This window comes from Salminus brasiliensis, chromosome 18 (genome assembly GCF_030463535.1).
Source record: "Salminus brasiliensis chromosome 18, fSalBra1.hap2, whole genome shotgun sequence".
In the NCBI taxonomy this organism is placed as follows: domain Eukaryota; kingdom Metazoa; phylum Chordata; class Actinopteri; order Characiformes; family Bryconidae; genus Salminus; species Salminus brasiliensis.
Window position 1 is genome coordinate 14745897 of NC_132895.1, and position 21317 is coordinate 14767213.

At 38.7% G+C, this 21317-nt stretch overlaps 3 protein-coding genes across 7 annotated transcripts; 2 read left to right on the top strand and 1 right to left on the bottom strand.

The window, feature by feature from the left end:
* Positions 1-50: 50 nt before the first annotated feature.
* angptl5 (angiopoietin-like 5) lies at positions 51-6085 on the bottom strand. Its single transcript, XM_072662001.1, has 8 exons — positions 5932-6085; positions 4245-4416; positions 3979-4082; positions 3769-3862; positions 3572-3675; positions 2068-2188; positions 1768-1953; positions 51-498 (listed from the first exon to the last, which is right to left on the bottom strand). Exons 1-8 carry the CDS (start codon positions 5998-6000, stop codon positions 179-181), a joined length of 1170 nt encoding a protein of 389 aa, XP_072518102.1. The 5' UTR covers positions 6001-6085; the 3' UTR covers positions 51-178.
* A 1437-nt stretch (positions 6086-7522) lies between these two features.
* On the top strand, positions 7523-12185 carry cfap300 (cilia and flagella associated protein 300). Its single transcript, XM_072662654.1, has 7 exons — positions 7523-7659; positions 8409-8490; positions 8621-8693; positions 8825-8982; positions 9076-9248; positions 9886-9952; positions 11938-12185. The coding sequence occupies exons 1-7, from the start codon at positions 7550-7552 to the stop codon at positions 12082-12084; spliced, it is 810 nt and encodes a 269-aa protein (XP_072518755.1). The 5' UTR covers positions 7523-7549; the 3' UTR covers positions 12085-12185.
* A 1458-nt stretch (positions 12186-13643) lies between these two features.
* birc2 (baculoviral IAP repeat containing 2) lies at positions 13644-21286 on the top strand. Of its 5 annotated transcripts, none has more exons than XM_072662651.1 (10): positions 13644-13929; positions 16350-16487; positions 17013-18713; positions 18798-18897; positions 18985-19063; positions 19546-19594; positions 19701-19943; positions 20044-20298; positions 20567-20608; positions 20764-21286. In XM_072662651.1, exons 3-10 carry the CDS (start codon positions 17753-17755, stop codon positions 20955-20957), a joined length of 1923 nt encoding a protein of 640 aa, XP_072518752.1. In that variant the 5' UTR covers positions 13644-13929; positions 16350-16487; positions 17013-17752; the 3' UTR covers positions 20958-21286. The 5 variants fall into 5 exon arrangements, with proteins under 5 accessions (XP_072518752.1, XP_072518751.1, XP_072518750.1 ...); XM_072662649.1 differs by lacking the exon at positions 13644-13929 and adding an exon at positions 14356-14467; XM_072662650.1 differs by lacking the exon at positions 16350-16487.
* Positions 21287-21317: the final 31 nt, after the last annotated feature.

Consider the following 21317-nt stretch of genomic DNA (forward strand, 5'->3'; position numbering starts at 1 on the left):
AAAGTAGATACCATTATTTACGTTAAAAAAAAATCCCTTTCACACACCAGCAATTTTAAGCCATCCATGTTTATTTCCACAGAATATCATGATTTTAGAAAAGTGCACTTTGACTAACTATTAGTAAACCTTTTCACCAGTCTAAAAATACCTTCCCATTACATAATGCTGAAAAGGCTTATTTTAGGTTGGAGCCATCGACTCTCCTGATCTTCATAGTTACTGACTTGATGCTGACCGGTTGCCCATTTTTAGTCCACGTGTCCCAGTGAATGTGTGGCTGAGTAGAGCGATCTTGATCCAGAGGGGAGCCATTGAGGTTTGCTCTGCCACACTGGTTAAACCACCAGCCTGTGTTATTGTGATGGACGCTGCAGCTCTCCACAGCTGTCTTGTTAAAAGTGCAGAATGGGACGCAGCCATCGTTATCCACGTCGGATGTGCTGAAAGGTGCCGTGTCCTGATTCTGCTCTTGGTCATATCCCCTAAAAGCGTCACCTGAAGGAAAGAGAACTGTCACTTTAAAGAAATTGTCAGACAATAAATATTTAACTTACTCAATGTTTCCATTATACCAAATGTAACTATCAACCAGGCTATGACGCTAATAATGCTAACAGGTAATTAAAGCTTTATATCCCACTAATTAGGGGTGTGCAAACTGCAGGACTAAATCACATTCTTGGCTTAAATGGAAGTAATCTCAAATTCACTGATTTACCCAAAAAAATGGTCTAACAAGCAGGAAGGTGTGTTGTAATTTAGGCATATGGTTTGCATTATGCTGATTCCTTAAAAGGAAACTATTTGACAATCATGTGAGAATTGGCTTCTTTTTTTTTTTTTTTTTTGCTCCTGGGCTCCCCCTGCAGTTGGGGAGTGTAAGTTACTTTCACAACCACTGCCTTAAATACTAGTCTGTGAGCTCCACCTTATATATAGCCGTACACATGAATTTGTTGACAAGCTGAGAGATACAGAACTATAATCTGAAGTGAAAAAAGCAAGTGAACTAATGACACAAATATGACTCGGGTATGCAGAAGTCTTGTGCAGCTCCACCAAAGTTACGAAACCCAGAGTGGCAATGACAGAGATGCCGTTGTCCCAATGATTTTGAATGGTACACTGACTTTGAGGTAAAATTGCTACATAATGTTTATACTTGATGACGAAAATAGTGTTACAATATTCTGTAAACCAAACCAAAGACTTTATTGTTAAAAACAACATTGTATTGTAACAAAATCCCTCTATTGGTAGGCTGACATTTTTGTCTGTCCCTTGTTCAAATAGGAGCAAAATAGCAAGAAATATCTGATTTACTTCAAATATACTGTATCATTCAGCCTTTCCAGAGCATCCCCCAAGGGAACAACTAAACTGACTTATTTTCCACAAGACTGAGTCCATGATCACATGATCACAGTATGACAATGCCTAGCTACTGGAAGAAGGAATGTCATGGTCCTGTTTGCCATGGTTTAAATAAAAACTAAACAGTTAATATGTTAATAGGTTAATATGATTAATATATTCACTATTTTGTGCTAACAGTCGGGGTTTCTCTTAAGAAAAACTTATATGGTGATTCAAACTGATTCACTTTGGTTCAATTGCATAGGATTGTGTAAATCCTGTAAATTTATTATGATCTAAGCTTTTTTACATTTTTTACACTATACCTCACAACTGAATTGAGCATGTGGTCCCTTGTGGTTTTACACCATAGTGTCTTTAACCCAGAAAAGACATTCTTATTCTCACCTGCGCTACCAGCATATCTGCCGAGGTGTATTGCAAAAAATTTGCTTTCATCTTCAAGCCAGAAGTTGTCATAGGAGGCGTATGCAGTGGAGTCATCTTGAGAGACCAGTGATATGTGCAGCTGGAAACGTGCATTCCTCTGACTAACAATACTAAACACCTTCCGTAAACCCAGCCAGTGTTCTCCTTAAGTAAACACAGAGGAACAAGACATGGATTTATTTCGTACGACAGTATTTACATATAATAGAGTGCAGGCCTAGAAGAAGGCTTAAAAGTAGAAGCTATAAAGCCACTGACCTGGTAAGTGGCCAAATCCATCTAGATAGTTTGACCACGTATGCTTAAAGTCTGTGAAGCCATCTGTCCGTCTCTGTATCACAGTCCAGCCGCCTTCCATGTAATCCATCTCACAAAACACCTAAATCAGGTTGTCAGAGATGAATGTCTAGGACGCAAGAACCTTGTGGAAATCTGGGCATTTGAAATGCCTTTCTCATATCGTACTGGTAACTGGTTTAATATAGTCTGGGTTGGTCAATATAGTTAGAAATCTGGTCATCCATGGGAAAACAGGGTGGAAAGTCTGGCTAACTTGGTTAGCCTGGCTAACTTGACCAAGTTGGTTGTCAAGCTTTTTAAAACATTTACATTTATGGCATCAAACTTGTTGACTAGAGTACAGATACAGTTGTACCGTTTGCTGTTATGACCTGCTGCAAACACAGTGCGTAGCCAGATACCAGCCTCTGGCATCACTCCTGAGGAATCTTAGCCCACTGTTCAGGGGCAGTGGCCTCCAATTCACTAATATTCTTGGGTTTGTGTCTAGCAATCGTTTATTAGAAATCCCACCAAAGACTGTCTATGGGTTTCAGGTCAGGTGACTGTGACGGCCTCTCCAGAATCTTCTTCTGAAACCAAGACTTAGTGTGTAAATTTTCAAGACTTGGGGAATAATTTTCCTGTTAGAAGGTCCAATGATGCTCAAGCTTCAGTTTCTTCACAGAAGGCATGATGCTTTCTCCTAGGCTTTCCTGATTGAAACTATCTTGTCCTCCACATGCTGCAGGTCTCCAGTGCCAGAGGAAGCAAATCAGCCCCAGAGTATCACTAAATTACCTCAATGCTTCACTGTAGGCAGGGTGTTCTTTTCAACATTCTTTTCAGCCTCCTCCAGACATAGCACTAATCCGTAGGCCAAAACTGGAACTTTTCAGGGCTACGAATCAACAGTATGTCTGGAGGAGGAAGAATGAAGCATATGCTGAAACGATGTCTCAGGAATGCTGCGAGAAGCTGGTGTCTGGCTATGCAGTAGTCATTAAAAGTGCCCGTTTATGGTGAATTCGGGGAAAGCATTTGTTCTACTGGCTGTGTTGAGTTATTTAAATTGTTCTTGTTTAATTGATTCATTGCAAACAATTTGCAAACAGTTTGTAAATTTGGCTAATAAACCTAATTTGCAATGGGGTTGAATAACTGTAGGTCAATTAAGTCAACCAACTTTGTCAAGCTGGTCTACCAATTTGGTCAAGCTGGTCATAATGGTCAACCAGCTTGGTCAATCTGAATATGCAGCACGGTCATACAGGTTGTGTTGCTTGACTAGCATGGTCATGCAGGTCAACCAGCTAAACCATCAAACAAAAAATACCCTATGCTGGTCAGAAGCCAGCTTTTTTAACATTTAGGAATATCCTCTGACTAATATTTGACTGATCATGTTAGGAGGTGAACACATTATCACAAGATACCACAATGTAATAGCATAAATGAATAAGTCGTTAGAGTGGGATGTTACCTCAAATAAAAGTTCAGAATTTTCAGGGTTAATGATGTAAATCCCACTTGGAATTTTTGGAGCTACTGCCCCTAGAGTTTCCTTGATGTCACTACAGTCTCTGCCTGTGAATGTAAGAAATTCAAGCCAGTATTTAAAGACTCTAAATATGATCTACAGTTTAATAATGACTTCTACAGGAATAGTCATTAGTTTACCATGAGCATGGACAGGCTTCAAGGAAAACACATCACTGTTGCTCCTCTGCACCTCTGAGCTAAGAGCGTGGACTTTGGCCACAAGTTCCATTACCTTAGAGAAGGGGGAAATTGTCAGACATTTTTTTGCAGTAGAACCGTATGTGTGCAGGAATGCTGAGGAGAGTTTTTGCTGAGGAAAGTTTTAAGTCGAGAGTGAGATGTTTATACCTGGCTGGAGAGGAATTCCAGAGTCTTCTGCTGTTCATCTATTAGATCTCTAATCAGCTTTCTAGTACCTCTCGCATATGTTGTCATGGCATGCTGGAGGTTACCTGAGTGGCAAAGACTAGTCAATGCTTAGTGATAAAGAGGCACCAATTAAAAAAAATGTTTTTGCCTAAATTCCATTGCAAGAAATCTCCAGCGGGACACCATTACTAGCCCCAAGAGCATGTGACAAATATGTGAATGTGGGTTTATGGTAAAATACATACTGCAAAAAGAATGCTTCTCGTCCCGCATGAGTTTTGCTGTCATCTCACATGGCACTGTGCACTTTTCTTTGCCTGCATCTTTGCCAGGGTGGTCCTTCTGGCTTCTGAGAGACACATCTTCAAAGGTCTCAGATAACGTCACAAATTCACTGAGTGGGGTGTTGTTAATGTCCTGTTTAAGAAGACCACCCAGTTGTTATGATCTTTACATTACATTCTACACAACCTGTGTCTAGTAATATGTTCAATTAAACTTTTACACATTTTCTCAATATTAAATATATATTTTCTGGATAACTACATCACTTTTTATAATCTAATTGTGTAGTTAAACAAATAGCATAATCTACAGTTCTGTGTTAAGGGTTTGCTTCCAAAATTCATTAAATGGCAGGTTAATTTATTTCTGTTTTTCAGTGAAATAAGTTGCTGGAAGGAGTTTTACACAAACAAGAAACTGTAGCGCTAGACAGTGACTCATTCCCTGTTGTTCACCATCATTAGAGAGCAAAAAACTTTAATTAGGCCTAATTTTGCTACATGAGATTTTAACTACTACTGTATTAAACTCTTCAAATGCAAACATAGAAATTCATGTTAGAAGAAGACAGGTTTAATTGCAGATATATTTGAACTTTATAAAGCACTGATTGGCCAAACCAGGTATTGGATAGTAACTGCATTTAATACTATGCTTCCTTAAGTAGAAATTTGTGGAAATGGCTGAACTACCACATAGGCCGCATCCATTTTCTCAGTATTTTCAAAAACTAAGATGCTGTTCGCATTTTGGCCTCCTGCTCACATGAAAATACCCTTTTTGGTCACAGAACGGAAGATGGGGAAAACAACATACATAAAACTACTGGATTATCTAATCTAGCTGCAATACCTTAAACCCCATCTTTATAAACTACAGCACAAACATATTACATGCCATACTCTTCCTGCTCTTAGCTCTAGTGTCAATAGTGGACTTTACAAAAATATGGATACATTTTTTATTTATGGATCTTGTCTTCATGCAATTGTTTTCAAATCAAAATCTTCAAAATGGTGACTTTTCAGGAGAAAACAAAACTGTTTATAGCTTTGAATGGAAGTCAATGTAAAATAAGAGTTTATTCCAAGTAATTAACAGCATTTATATTGGTCTGCTCATCCAGAATTATTAATACAGTGTACAGAGCAGCTACAGGGTTCAAACCATGGAGAAAAGTAAAACTGGACAACAATGGAGATACATGGTTTTCACTGAACAGCAGTCATATGTTGTTATTTTAGTATTTTATTGAGCAAGTAAACACTGGCTACATTAGATAAATATCTTTTTTAATTACATTTTCTTATCATGTCCAAAACTTGCACACTGAAGTCTGCTGTATTTCTGAACACTAAGTACCTTCTGAAAAGTCTAGAATGCATGAAGCAGATGTCCAGGCGTCCTTGAGGCTATTTTTTGTCTGAGCATGCTCTGGAGGCTATATCACATGCCGAAATGGCAGTGAGCCATAAAAAAGACAATGTGCACCATAAAACAGTTAAATCTGATGCAAACTTCATGCGAACTGCTGCTGAAATGACCGGCACACATTTTAAATATCGTGGAAAAACATACAAATACTTTTAAAAGTTTGAGGAGTAAAAAGACAAGAAGAGGTAGAGGGCAGTGGAAAAAAACACTTACCACAGTTATATTTGGCAATGCAAGCAGATTTGGGAAAATATGAACCCAAAACAAAGTGATCCAAATCATGTCAGTTTACGTGGAGTTCAGTAAGAGCATGAAGGTGCACACCTCTCAATGAGATGAGAAGACACAAAGAAGTCTTATGATCTAGGACTGCCTCCTTGGCCACGGTACAAAAAGAAGAGCGTGCTGCTGCCCAAACCACAACAAAGAGAGCAGGACTTGTCCACGACCATACAATATTAATTGTAAACCACTGTTGTTTTATTGCACTTTGACGACATCCTGTATGGGCTATGAAAAACAGATGGTGGGAGGGAAACGTGACACTTCTCTCTGTTGTGGAAGAGGTGGGAAGCAGCAGGGCATGGTGCAGCGCATACGTAAACGCATTCCTTCCAGAAACACAGCAGGGACATGCCTGGCCTTATACAAGCAACATTATTTAAGGGAATGCTAGTAAATGTGGACATAGCCTTTTGTAGGACCCGTATGCCAAGTGATAAAAATGCTGCCGGTCACGGGCACACAGATTTTAGATTCAGTGGTTTTCTGGGAACACATCTGCTGGGCATTACTTGGGCCCTGCTGAGTAAGCATACTTACATTAGATGCTGCACAGTAAGCGAAAGTAGGCAGTGGATTTATCTGTAAAGGCCTTTTCATTCCAGGTCTGTGTGTGTGTGTGTGTTTTCCATGTATACTGCTAGATGGCAGTATACGAATATGTACTTAAAGGCCCCAAATCAAGTCAAATAAATAAATATAGTCTATACTCTATAGGTTTATGGTTAGTGAGATGAGGTATACACCAATTTTCATTTGAAAAGGCAGTGTTATACATGGTTACGATGCAATGTGGACATGTGGACTGATTCTCAAGTGGCAACTTACAACTAGACTGATAGTTAGATCTGTTTTGGATCCCTGTCCTATTGTAAAACCAGCAATGTGTGCTTTGATTATATTTAGTGGAATCCATTCTTCCCTCAACCTGTGCAGTGCTTCCACTGGCTGTCACACAACACAGACCAATAGATCTGCCCCATTCTAAACAATTGGCAGGGGTTTCTTTTTCTCCAAATATTTATAAACTGTGTTTACGCACAGTATATACAGTATGTAAATATATTTATACAGATCACTTCATACTTTCTGTTACTATGAAAATAAACAATACAAGACGGTTCTCTTTCTGTTGCTTTCCTTCATGTTCTTGGGATGGGGAACAGACCATGGACAATTAACAGTGCCTGGGGCTGAAGATGTGGGCCATGAACGGGGGCATATCTAAACTTTTGCACAAGCCACAAACTCTACTTTATTCTAGATTTAGTTATTCGTATCTACTTCAAACTGCAAAAGTAAACAAAATATAAAATAAACAATTTGGCCAGGGGTGCCCAAACTTTTGCATAAGCTGCATATATACTCTATCGTGTATGAAGTGTTAATGTTTTATTCTTACGTTTGAATATATTTTTTATTCATAATATCCATTCATAAATGCCTGAAATATGTTCATAAGACAAACAGGGGTCGGTCGGTTCAAGGGGGGAAGATGGTGAGACTGGTGCCATTACGTTTCCATGGTTACTGTTTGACAACAATCAAGATGGCTGAGGAGACTCCGGCGTTTGAACAAACCTACACTTTCAATCTGCTCCCCAACAAAACGTTTGCGTTTCAGAAAGATTCCCATACATCGGGGCTCTTGATGAAATGGTGAGCATATATCCTGCTAAAGTTCAGCGAAACTCCGTGAAAACTTTAATCAGCTGTTTCCACGCCGCTCAGACAACGCTTAGCTCTTAGACTAGCTAACTAATGCTGCCTTCAAGACACAGGTCTGAAATGTCGTGTTTAAGAGAGGTGTTCTTACTTATTTGCTAGTGTGAAACTGACCTTTTGGCGTTTCTTAAAAAATATAGATATCATTTTATGTTAGCTTGGTTGTATTTTAGTTAGATATAGTTATTTAGCAGCAGAACTTCAACTCTACAGTCTTTTTAATGGTTTGCTCTCGTCCGCACGCTAGAAAACGTCTAAGTACACCCTGCGGATGCTTTTACTGGACCTAGCTAATACTCATACTCATGGGTTTTGTTGCAGCAATGCCAAATACACATGCTCTTTTTTTCTGTCGATTCTTTTAGCTGTTTCTGACTAAAATCAGCTGAACAAAAACAAGGCTGTACAGGTAGCAGTTCGCTGATATGTCCGATGCAAGTTTACAAGTGGCCGAACTTTCGAGGAGTTGAAGGCAGCTTTGACTAGTTAGCCAGGGGGCTAAATAATAAATGGGCATCATTTTGCTTGTCTCAGCTCTGATAAAATGTTATTTTGTCATTTAATTTTATGAATTGTCATTTAATTTTATTAATTAATTTATTAAAATTAAATAGTCATTTAATTTTTATTAATTTAACTTTATTAATTACAAATCTATTTATCTTCTCTGTGTGTTTTATTAGGTCTATGTTGGGGAGAATTTCCACTCAGGCCTTTAACTTTGACCAGACATTCCAGTCGTATAGCAAGAAGGACTTTGCTCTGGTCAGTTTAGTGTTCATACTTAGTTCATTACTTTAAAAAAAAAATTTAATTTTATTCAACATTATTCGTATTAGCACATGTTTTGTTGTTTTGATCTGTTTTTTTTTTTTGTTGTTGTTGTTTTTTGTAGAATTTCTTTCAGGATCCCTGTGTGAAAAACAGCCTAAGGATCCTGGATGCGTCTGGTGTTTGGCAGCCACTGGGTATGCCAGTGTTTTACAGCTGCACAACTAGATTTAAGCAATGAATCCAGCCACATATGCAGTGTAATGTCATTTCTGTACATTTCTTATAGTATGCATACAGCAATGCCCCCATTTCTTATTTTTAACAGGCAGTAATATTACACATGTGGACGTGGAAGCTGTCCCCTGCACTAAAGTGTCTGTAGACATATTTGATCCAATTTTCTCAAGTGGAATCGTGCATCCCTCCGGACACATTGTGAAATGTTACCACGAAGTACATGCTGACTTTGATGAGTTGAGAATGGTAATTATTAAGTATTTGGACAATTTCACCTGATCTTAAGTATGCTTGAATATTGTTAATATAAAACATACTGATCCCTGTGTTTGCTGACAGATGCTGCTGGAGGAGGACTCTGAGAAGTATGATGTGGTTAGTCGGTGTGACCGCCAGGAGTTCCTGTTCAGACTATTTAAGCACATGGTGTTGGGTGGTGAACTTTGCCAATATGAAGATGTTATCAGTCCTTACATTGAAGCTGCAAAGAATATTTACAAGGACTTGGTGAGGTAAGTGTCCAAAAAATAGTTTATTGAAGATTTATTTAAATTATTTAGTAGGTAAACATAAATAATATGCATGTACAAGAAAGAAGAAAAAATAGATGGTGTTGATGTGTTGGATGTAAAAGTGTGAAGCGACTTTATATTTGGTTGGTGGTTTGTGGGTGTGGTGCAACAGATAACACCACTACCTGCAACTGAGCTACCACACCATGTGGGAGACTGGGGTTCGATTCCCAGTCTGGGTGACTATGCTGCGCTACACCAATAAGAGTCCTTGGACGAGACTCCTAACACTTTTGTAATACGAGTAACCTTGTAAGTCGCTCTGGATAAGAGCGTCAGCTAAATGCCATAAATGTTAATGTAAATGTATATTTAAATTATGGCCAGATCAGTCAGCAGTAGGGAGAACACACAGTACACACAGTGCATCACACTGCACTGGGTATGGCAGAACCCTGCAGCATGTGGTAGTATGCATAGCCACAGAACGGTCAGTGGCCATTATGCAGCTGATCGGATACCTGTGGGATGTATTGAAACAGCAAGTACAATCTACAGTGGTTCTACCTCGGAACTTTCGGATTTAGCGTTTTGCTCCAGACTATAGTGCTATATTACTTAATGTTTTGTTTCATAGTGTCCAGAAGGATTCAGACACGAAAGAGATCAGAGTCGTCTCAACAATCTTGAAGGTCTCCGCCTATGTATGTACTGTATCTACACTATTTCTTTGTGTCTTTTTAAACTGTTGTTTTGTTTATGGTGATTCTATGCATCTATTAAAAGGCAAGTGAGTTTAATTGCCAATTTCTGAAAATACAGAACTACATGACCCATTAAACATCACACACAGGGCAGTGGATATCACTGCATTTGAGGTTTACTTTAGACTTGCTAGGGATATACACTACATGTCTAAATGTTTGAACACATCCAGTCAAATGAATGTATTCAGATACTTTTAGTTACACCACTTTCTGAGACAGATGTGAAAATGCGCACACACACAACCTTCCTAGTCTGTGTAGAGAAGTGTTGCCAATTGAATGGGACTCTGGAGCAGATAAATATTGACCTATTGGCACCATATCTGATGCCAAGCATGGGCTAGAGGGGTATAAAACCCTCAGCATTGAGCTGTGGAGCAGTGGAACGGTGTTCTCTGGAATGATGGTGCTCCATCCAGTACTTCTGGGATAAGTTTGGGGATGAGGTGGGGTGGTGATCATCCAACATCCTGACCTCACTAACACTCTTTTTGTTGAATGCTGTCAAGTCCTTACAGCAATGCTCCGAAATCTAGTAAAAGCCTTCCCAGTACAGTAGAGCCAGTTACTTCTACAAAAGCAGAATAAACTTTTCCCCCTTGATTTAGTGAAAAACAGAGAATGAGTAACGAATGTCCCAATACCTCTGTTCATACAGTACAGTTCTGTATATATCTAGTACGGCAAAATGATTGTAAATGTAGCACCTTAGCTTCAAAGTTCTTTCAATACTCCATACGTAAACCTTTACACCTGCAGTATTTTCAGTTTCAGTTTCACAACAGGTCCGGCCTTAAAAAGCTGATTGGTTAAGTAGTGTTCTAACAGTGCTGATATTTAGCATGTTTTTTTTTATGTTTTTTTTACAATCACTCCGCAGTATGCTGTTGCTATAAATCAAATAATTAACCAAGAAATAAGGTAAATGCTCTAAGCAAAAAAAAACAAGAATAAGCTAAAATGAAACTAAAAGAACTAAGACAAGAATACACAATAACAAAATACAAGCGAACAGAAAACAATGTGAGTGGGAAACTTTTGTGAGTGGGAGTTTAATTAGTTTGTCTATGTTTGTGCAAGGAAACTGCAGGCTATGGGGCGAGTGGGGTTCTTTCCTGTGACGTAGCAACAAGCTGCTTGTTTAGAAACTATAATTTGTCAGAAGGAAAGGCTCACATTAAAACATATTAAAAGGTTCATTTACAGCTCAGTTTTATTTATCTCTTACTTAAGTCTTTACACCTTCTACAAAAGTTTCAGTTTCACATAGGCTAATAACTTCAACACATATTTTCCATAGTTAAAGTTTAAGGCTCTATATCTTTCTTTCTCAGTAAGTTTATTTTCCAAACTTGTGTAAAAGCAGTAGAGCACTCAAAGTCATGTGTTATAGTGAAATAACAGCACGGCTGTGATGAAATACTGCTTCTGTTATTTCACAATATGTCTACTGTTTTAAGATGGTAGTACTTTTAAATACAGGAATGTTATTGTTATGTGGTGTTGCTGATCATAACATGATTTGACAGTTTAGCTTGTCAGTACATTCGTGACAGAGCAGTAATATTTAACATACAGCTGAACATCTACTCACTGAAGTGACCAGTATAACAGAATCTGTGTTTAACAGTGATTAGACCACTGCTGAGCTAATGAACCATCACATCTTTAATGTTATTCGCATTAACACACTCGTTCTCATGGTCTGTTGCTTTAATAAAATATAAAAACTAAGCTAATAACAAAGTAAAGCCCCTTAAGTTTTTCCCTTATTAACATGTAATGTTAAAAATGACCTGCACTTTATGTTGGAATTCTTAATACCGAATATTTGAAAACATATATTAAAACAAGGAAATGGAAACATAAAACAAGGAAATGGCTCTAACCATAGTGTCCCTGTTTTCTCCTTCACTGTATAGGATGAGCATGGCTTGTGCTACCCTTCTGGAAAAGACAACGAGCAGACATTCGCCTATCTGTGCATCGATCCTTTTAAAAGGCATGTGTATGTGTTGTACCACAGTTTTGGTGTTGGTCTCTGTTCAGAAAGTGTATCGTGCCCATGAGCATTATTATTAAAAGGTCTCTTCTTATTTCACATTGTATTGTAACATTATATTATATTTTATATTATATATTATATATGAAAACACTTCATCACTGCCATAAAGACTATATCTCCTCATAGAAACATTTGACAGTGACTGGATGTATCTATTATTACTTATTAAAGTCTTGTTTTGTTCCAACTGAGCAACATGTACATACTTAGGGCTGAAATGTTATTACCAGCTACTTCTAATAAATTCACTTGATAAAACCCCATAACAGGTTTTGCTGGAGAAAAAGCAAAAGATACAGCTTTAGCACCATCATCTGGTAAAACCTGTTAACTCTCATTAAAAAAAAATAAATAAATAAATAATAATAAAAAAAAAAAAAATATATATATATATATATATATATATATATATATATATATATATATATATATATATATTATCATGTACATTAAATGTACATGAGTACATTAGTGATATATTAAAATATATTTGTTGTGGAATCCCCCCACCATTCAACTAAAGACAACCACACAGATCACATTGCTGAGAAATTGCTGGTTAAGAAACTGCGGGTTACAGAAAGTAAAGCAGAAATTATGTGGGATGTGCCTTTTTTACGCGGGAAAGTGAAGTTGAATCTCATCTGGCCCCACTTGGGACGCATTTTTGTGAAACGTTTAAGCAGAATCCGGAATTCAAAGTACACACAAGTTATCTCACATTATCTATAAATGAAAGTGAAAATGTAAATTAGACCTTTAAAGTAGTACGTCCCTAACAAGTCACTGTTTCTCTATTACCTACATGATACGGCATGACATGTGACACACAACATTGGTAAGATGAAAATGAATGTAGAGTAAGTGATAGTGAAGTGAGAATGTCAGCTAAAGTGTGTAAGGAGTGGGAAGATCCAGATTAAAAAGGTTTGAATTGGTAAGGATATTTTTCACTTATACTTTAGGTATGTATGAGAAGCAATACAGGTGTTGATATTATATACATCATTATATACATATATTATATACATCCTTTAATGTTTCTTTTTGACAGTTGATTTTTCCCTGAAAATGTATTTAACCCATTTCAGACAAATAAACCGTGACACAGTTCATTCATATCTTAAAAATATAATTAAGAATACAAAATGTGTACAATACATTTCTATAGATGACAGGAGAGAAAAAACAAAAAAAAAAGTAGTACACTACATAGTGAATAGGGCACAGTTTCAATGTATTGTCTTTTAATGCATACTTCTTTTCAGGAAATGGCATGTACACAAAGATTCAGGTTTATGTTGGTTAAACCTTACATTATTTTATTTTGTATTAATTTAAATGGACTATGAATGTACTCTAGTGAAGAACAGTAAAATGACAACCTATACCCATATTTAATGGATGTATGTATCCCACAGGTCTTATTAAAATAAGAGATCAGTCTGTCTAGCTATGGAATTCTTTTTGGCTTTTATTTTGTAGAATATTACTTCCACCCATCCAGGGGGGCTCGGTTCCGCTCAGCTCGGTTGGGTGCTGCATACCTTTTTTTTTGGCACCTTTTGCACAGATTTTTCTTTATAACTACTTGCTGAAGAGTATAACATCTGAAGAGATGTTAATGTGGAGCTCGGTAGCTACTGCACTGAATCGAAAAGAAAAATGATGAAAAGTGATATTTTCCGGAAAATCAGCGAGCACAGTATTTTCCCTCCACTGTTTAAATAAGTGGTAGCTTCGGGGAAGCGTAGGACTTTCCACGCATCAATGACCTCATGTGGAAAGTACCAGAGTGAGCGATACAAAGCAGGGCAGGCAGATTTGAAGAAACTTCCGCTCTGGGAAGGTGAGTTATGTCTTTACAGCACTGTTTTTATTTTCTATGATGGCTGAATTTTTCATATTATATTATTTACGTATTTATGTATATATTATATTATATATGAATATTGCAATTATTTAAAAAAATAGTTTATTTTCACAAAACATGTAGCTACATTTATTGACTGCAGTGCATTTAGGCAACAAAAAACAAGTAGGCATTTTATTTAATATATAGCTAGCTATATTAATGTGTTTATAACATAAATTTAAAAAAATCACCCTAACAAAACCACCATAATAATAGTTTGGTAATATCAAGTATAGTGTGATACAAATCTAGCTACGTTCATATATATATATATTTGTAATATTCAGCTGTGTCTCAGAATTAAAGCAGGACTTTCTGCAGATCAGACACAGTAAGGTGTTTATCTTCCTCCCACGTCAGTCGTTAGATACAGGCTTGTCGCGAGCGAGCCATTTTCTAAGGGTGTCGTCTCTTCTCCAGCCCGGACGCGTCTCCTAAATAACGACACAGCTGGGTTATTCAGCGCGTTGTGGTGAGTTCATCCGGCTTACTGAAACCAGGTGGATGAGACAAACTCCTCATTTGGTTTCCTTGCATTTCTAGTCGCTGTTAAACTGAATTTTTTTGTAACTGCGCGATTTTTAAAAACCTGGCAAAATGGAGGCAGCCGTGCGGGCGGATGTTACCCGCCTCTAACCACTAGCATAGCTACTTGTTAACGTTAGCCTCTTCAGCTACCAGCTGAGGTTATAGCTACACAAAACCATTACAAATAGCTGCCAGAGGAACCAGCTAAGCTGTGTGCGCTGGTATAGCTAACTTAATTGTCAAAAACCTGTGTAAATGGTCGGATACACGAAAACAGTGTAAGTGTCATCTAGGCCGAAGTGAGGCCGATAGCTGGTGCTAGTGCTGGTGCTACTACTAGTGCTGGTACTAGTGCTAGTGCTACTGCTGGTACTAGTGCTGGTGCTAGTGCTGGTGCTGGTACTAGTGCTGGTGCTGGTACTAGTGCTAGTGCTGGTACTAGTGCTGGTGCTGGTACTAGTGCTGGTGCTGGTATTAGTGCTGGTATTAGTGCTGGTACTAGTGCTGGTGCTGGTACTAGTGCTAGTGCTGGTATTAGTGCTGGTGCTGGTACTAGTGCTGGTACTAGTGCTAGTGCTGGTACTAGTGCTAGTGCTGGTGCTGGTTAACTGACATAGCTACGTTCAGCTGCCATGGTGTCTTCAGTACATGGTATTGGCAGTAACATCTGGATATCTTTGATTATAGCTATGGTGGTGAGTTTTCCATTTTAGGAAAGGGAGCAAGTATTTGTCAGCAATCTCATGTATTCATTTGTACAACTGTAGTGTGAGGTGGGATTTTACTGGTTTGTCCTGGACAGGTTTGTTCTGGACAGGATTGCTCATGGTTTCTAAATGAAAAGATTGTAATCACACCCAGCCTTCATAATCCTTCATATACAGCCAGCCACGTCATGGTGCAGATAACAACATTTGCTGCCACTTCAGCTCCATTTAGGCGTAATCTCTACTAACCTGCATAGTTCAGTGCAGTGGTCAAAACCCTCTTGGAGAGCTTTTTCCTGTGGGTTTTAACCCTAAACTCCAAACCACCTCCAAATACACCCCTTTGAGCCAATTAAGGACTGAAAGTAGTCATTTGGAGTTAGCTAGATTAGTTGGGGTGGACTAGTTAGGGTTGGCACACAGTCTGTGGAAAAGTAGCTCCTGAGACAGCAGGGTTGGAGACTACTAGCTTACTAGTTTTCCTTCTCTAAATTAAATGTAGCTAGAAAGTTAGGGATCTGTCCTGTATATGATGCCTGATATATATTACAGGGTTATAATTTGTTCATGGTTGCAATAGACAAAAAACACCCTTACAAATACTCTGAAAAAAAAAACTGAGTAGAATCATTTAATTGAATGTTTTACACACATCATAGTGCTAATTCAGTTGAACTGGACAGGTTGTCGTCTTTTTTATTGACACATGTTCATTAGCAACATTATGTAGCAGTACCTTAAAATAACAGCTTGTCAACAATTTTTGTGGGATTTTTGTATTTGGGACAGACGAATATTTGGGGAAATCGAATAGCAAAAGTACTCAGAATATAGGTTTTGGAACACCTAGTTGCATGATCAGCCACATGACGTGTCAGAAAGACACATCAGTTTTACTTCCTGGATTCATGTGGTTTGAGTCACACATTTGACTCAAGATAAGTGCTGCTCTCACACTAGCTGCCAAGTTTGCTCATAGGGACACAAGTTTACTAGTGTTTTCTCTCTCTTTATTAATCTTTCTCTTTTTATGTTTCATTGGCATTTTAAGTATGCAGTTTACCACAGCATGACTTGGATATAACCTGAACAGAATCTAACCTAATCTACTTGTTTCAGAATGACAGGTTAAAACAGGTTGACCCATTCACCACAGCGAGAGCGAGCACAGTGAGGGGGTGAGGTCAGCCTTGGCCATCCCCTCTGCCTAACCAACACAGACTGTGTCTGGTCCTCTAATTTACATAAACTTTACAGGTATAATGACATACATGACTTCTTATTTGTTATATTAAAAACAAAGCAGCACTCTGATTGTTCATTAAAAATGTATCAAAACTTTATTGTAATAATTAAACAGGGAACTATTGGATAGCGTCTATCAATATGACCGCGCCAGCAGTGTTTGATTAACATGTTGATCAGCTCTGATGACTGTTAGGAGGTCCATTTTGATTTTTGTTTCCACAGCTGAAAACTTAACACAGCACGTGCTTATCTAATGTCACAGTGTCCTTCTTAAACACAACAATCAGTCCTAAGGTCTCTAATTAATAAAATGAAAGAGGAGAAATTAGTGGATGGCAAAAGGTGTGTACATGAGTGTGTTGTCAGTCACCCATCAAAAGGTTGACACGAAGACAATACCTTCACAGCTCTGTTTAATCCGTCAAGTTGTTCAGCAAGTTCAACCGGCTGTCCTGGCATTGTGTTCACCTAAAACTGAATTAAAATTTGACATTCAGAGCATGAATTGACCATTTTCTTCTTTCAATTCCCCAGGTTCCCGAAGCAAAGAAATAGCTCCCATCAAGAGACGCGTCTTTCTTTTGAAGAAGAAAATTTCATTTTATAATTGCATTTAATATTCTGTCATGGCTACCTAAACACCAACCTGAGGGATGTCCAGCAGGGAGAAAGGCTTTATTTGGCACATCCAGGAAACCGGATACCAATTAGTGATCTTTACCTTAACTTAAATAGTGCCATTAATGCGTCATGTCTCATTTTGAGATGGGATCTTCACCCTATGGCTTTTTTGTGTTTGTCCGTGATCCTGGATGAAATCAGACAGGGGATATGGACAGTTTAAATTTAATTTATGTTCATTCACATTTTTTGTGGTGGATAGGTTATGTTTGACACATTCTGAGGTGTTCTAGATCAGACGTATGTCAAATTCTCCCATGTTTTCTTTGGTCACGAGAGGTTATTTTTGGACGGGGTGTCCACTCGTATCTGCAAAGGACCAAGTGTGGCTGCAGGTCCTTTGTTCAACCAGTTGATCTCAAGTAGAATCAAGGGTAAAATGAACCTGCTGCAACACCCATTGTGGATAAGATTGGACAGCTCTGTTTGTGGTCAGCTTTTGATTTCATGCCAACTTATTTAGTCTTCTCTCACGCTGATGCACAAACATCTTGGTTTATCCTTGTAATTTTTTTGGTCATCTTGAGTTTAGCCTTCTCACACACTATAATCCTCATTGGTCCTGGATGTAATAAGTACAGCCTTTTTCCCTGATGGACATCCCTTCTTTCTTGCTAAAAATGGAAATCCTTCAAAATAGTCCTTTCCTAAGAAGTCTTTGCAGAAATAGTGCCCCAGCAGATCTACAGTACGACAACTCAAGTGAACTGTTCCGCATTTCTACATTCGCCAAGTTTCCCTCCACTGCAGCTGTGACTGAGAGAAGCCTCGCCCGTGCTGGATTTTATTACACCGGCGTAGGTGATCGTGTTCAGTGTTTCCGCTGCAATGTGATTGCTGAGAACTGGCAGTCAGGGGAATGTCCAGCAGAAAGGCACAAACAGCTGTCTCCCAACTGTACCTTCATCCAGAGCTTACCATCCACAGCCAATCTTCTGTCCTCTTCCCATTCTGCCTTTTCTCCCCTTCGTAATGTTGCTGTCCTACAAATAAATACTCCTGCCTCGGCTACAGCTAGTACATCTTCTGCAGGTGCTTCAACTTCAGGCCAGGCAGACGAGCAGGCTGGTTACCTCAACATGGGATTCAGTAACCTTGCCCCCTCTAGTCCACTTGCATCTCGTGGAGTAGAGGATATGTCTCATCAGCGACCTTCTGCTTGCCACAAGCCAAGCATGCGTTGGGAGCAGGACCGGCTGGACACCTTCCAGAACTGGACCGTCGCAACAGTCACCCCTGCTGAGCTTGCAAAGGCTGGTTTCTACTATCTTGGCCAGGGTGATAGAGTGGCCTGCTTTAGTTGTGGAGGGCAGCTCAGCAACTGGGAGCCTGGAGATAGGGCAGTGTCTGAGCATCAGAAGCACTACCCCAACTGCCGCTTTGTGAGAGGTGACCGAGCAGATAATGTGTCCATTGCCGCTGGTGGTGGACTGGCTAATGTTTCTAACTCAGCAATGCAACAGTGTGATGAGAGGCTGCTTACATTTGTCAACTGGCCTGCAAGGATACCAGTTCGACCAGACCAGCTGGCCAAGGCTGGCTTTTACTATGTTGGTAAGATTGTTTTGGGCAGTTGGAGTTATGAGAAGTGGTTTTCTGTTGTCAGTATGATGTAATAAACAATCTGTTCGTTGGTAGGTCGCAATGATGACGTGAAGTGCTTCTGTTGTGATGGAGGACTTAGATGTTGGGAGTCTGGTGATGATCCATGGGTGGAGCATGCCAAATGGTTTCCAAGGTGAATAAGGAACTTGTTTCCCCGATTTGTTTCAGTTTTAAAATGTCTTGTGTTGAGATTTTTACAAAACCCTCCCATTTGTTACAGGTGTGAATATCTTTTGCAAGAGAAAGGACAAGAGTTTGTTCATCAGATTCAAGCAAGATTTCCAAGGTTGTTCGAGCAGGTGCGTGGAGAAAAATTTAACAACTAATTGGGTTGTCCTGAATAATCTGAGTAATTGGATGTCATTTCTCAATTTTGGACTTGGAATATGAAATGCAGTTAAAAAAAAGCCATGTATATAGAAAATGTCAATGGTTTTAATGACCTCTAATGTATAACTGTAGTGATTATTATCCAAGAAATGCTTGGATGCCTGAACTTTGATTTCAGTTCATTTGCACAATCACCAGTAAACCTACATTCCCTGGCTACAGTTACAGACATGCTTAAAATGGACTAATTTTGAAATATTATTGTGTTTAACGGTGGTTTTAAATTAGTATTCAGGTACTCTTTTACAGACACCAGTGAGTAATCAAATCCCGTAAAATGCTGTTTGGGCCAGCCCCAATGAATAATGAAACAACAATATGAAAACAGTGTTGCTGTTTAGCTCGTGTCTGGTTACAAGAAGTGATCTCAACAGTGATCTTGTTTTCACAGCTGTTGACTAATGGAGACAACAACTCCAGAGAATTTGTTGATCCACCTGGTGAGTAAATACTTGTAAAGGACATAGCATTACCATATTTGTGTACCAAAATAATTTTGCATCCCATTACATGCTCTGATTATTTTTATTTACCGTTTATGTGTAGTGGTACATTTGGGTCCAGGAGAAGAACGTTCAGAAGATGCTGTCATGATGAACACACCTGTGGTGAAGTCAGCCTTAGAAATGGGCTTTGACCGAAGTTTAGTGAAGCAGACTGTTCAGAGCAAAATTCTCACCAGTGGGGAAAACTATAAAACTGTGCAGGAGCTGGTGTCCGACCTGCTTAGTGCTGAGGATGAGAAAAGGGAGGAGGAGCGAGAACTCTTTGCTGAGGAAATGGCTTCAGGTAAGTTTGGTTGGTAGTGTTGGATCTTTCCACAAAAAAAAATCCTTTTGCTCATTTATTTATTTTTTATTTATTTTCTTTTTTTTTTTTTTTTTTGCAGATGGATTTACGTTTCTGAAAAAGCATCATACTGCCTTGACCCAGAGATTAAAAAGTGTCCAGAGTCTAATGGACCATCTCCTAGAGGAAAATGTAATTTCCCAAAAAGAGTATGACACCATACGCAACTGCACTTCTGTCAAGCAGCAGACGGGCCAGCTGATCGATCTGGTCTTGTCTAAAGGGAATGCAGCAGCAGAGGTCTTCCGAAACTGGATTCAAAAGAATGATGTGTTCCTCTTAAGAGAATTAATGGGTATATACCTTCTTCAGTTCTATTGGTTTATAACGTCTGTGAATTTCATGTGTTCCGTGTTAGTCTTTGTCTCTGAACCCATGATCGTCAGTATTTGGGGTCATGGCTAATGGGTAGGAACACCTAAGTGGGGATCCCCTTAAGACACCTGAGGTGATGCTCAAAGAACACTTACCTTTTTAAAGTGTGCAGGGAGAATTCCACAACAAGCTTACTTCACTACATAATACTGACAATCCATTTTATGTTCTTTTCACTGCAATTTCAGCCCAGACAAATGAAGCTGCATCACCGAGTCAAGATCTTTCAGGTATACTCAAACACGAGAGGTTTTGTTTTGTTGAAGTCTTTTTCTTAAGTTTGTAGCATCACACTAAGGGAATCAGATACAGATCCCACCCTGAAAGAGTCAGCATTGATGACATAGCTATAATTTGAATTAATGTTGTCCATCTATCTTAACAGATCTACCTATGGAGGAACAGCTGAGGAGACTGCAAGAGGAACGCACATGTAAAGTATGCATGGATAAAGAAGTCAACATTGTCTTCATACCCTGTGGGCATCTGGTGGTTTGCAAAGAATGTGCTCCTTCACTCCGCAAGTGTCCCATATGTAGAGGCTTGGTAAAAGGCACTGTCCGCACCTTTCTGTCTTAAAGGTAATTACTGCAGTATTCTTAAATGCTGTATTTAGAATTGCGTGTGCACTTTTTCAGTTTTCTTTACTGTGGCATGCAAATGTTTTCTGAGATCATGTAAAGCAGGACTGTAGAACCAAAAACAATATAACCGCCAAGGATGCACTAAAGTTTGGAAAGCTGTATACATATTTCAAATCTGAGACAAAAATAGATAAATGTCTTAGAAATGCTGAATAATTGTAAGTCCTTTAAACTAAGTTATTGCAGTATGTATCTTTTGAAGTTTGGAAGTGCAGAAGTGTTTTAGAAAAGCCAAATTCTGTTCATTAAATCGAGTCAAATGGAGATTTGAATTTTTGGTGTTTTGCTTCTCAGT

Bases quoted from the DNA above. Each gene is read 5' to 3' on its own strand.
- angptl5 (XM_072662001.1), bottom strand. From the start codon at position 6,000: ATGATTTGGATCACTTTGTTTTGGGTTCATATTTTCCCAAATCTGCTT. The intron at 3,863-3,978 runs GTATAAACATCT...CCCTTCTCTAAG, and splicing joins TGGAATTCCTCTCCAGCCAG to GTAATGGAACTTGTGGCCAA. The intron at 499-1,767 runs GTGAGAATAAGA...TCTTTCCTTCAG, and splicing joins CAGATATGCTGGTAGCGCAG to GTGACGCTTTTAGGGGATAT.
- cfap300 (XM_072662654.1), top strand. From the start codon at position 7,550: ATGGCTGAGGAGACTCCGGCGTTTGAACAAACCTACACTTTCAATCTG. The intron at 8,694-8,824 runs GTATGCCAGTGT...TATTTTTAACAG, and splicing joins TGGTGTTTGGCAGCCACTGG to GCAGTAATATTACACATGTG. The intron at 8,983-9,075 runs GTAATTATTAAG...GTTTGCTGACAG, and splicing joins ACTTTGATGAGTTGAGAATG to ATGCTGCTGGAGGAGGACTC.
- birc2 (XM_072662651.1), top strand. From the start codon at position 17,753: ATGGACATCCCTTCTTTCTTGCTAAAAATGGAAATCCTTCAAAATAGT. The intron at 18,714-18,797 runs GTAAGATTGTTT...GTTCGTTGGTAG, and splicing joins GGCTGGCTTTTACTATGTTG to GTCGCAATGATGACGTGAAG. The intron at 20,609-20,763 runs GTATACTCAAAC...CTATCTTAACAG, and splicing joins ACCGAGTCAAGATCTTTCAG to ATCTACCTATGGAGGAACAG.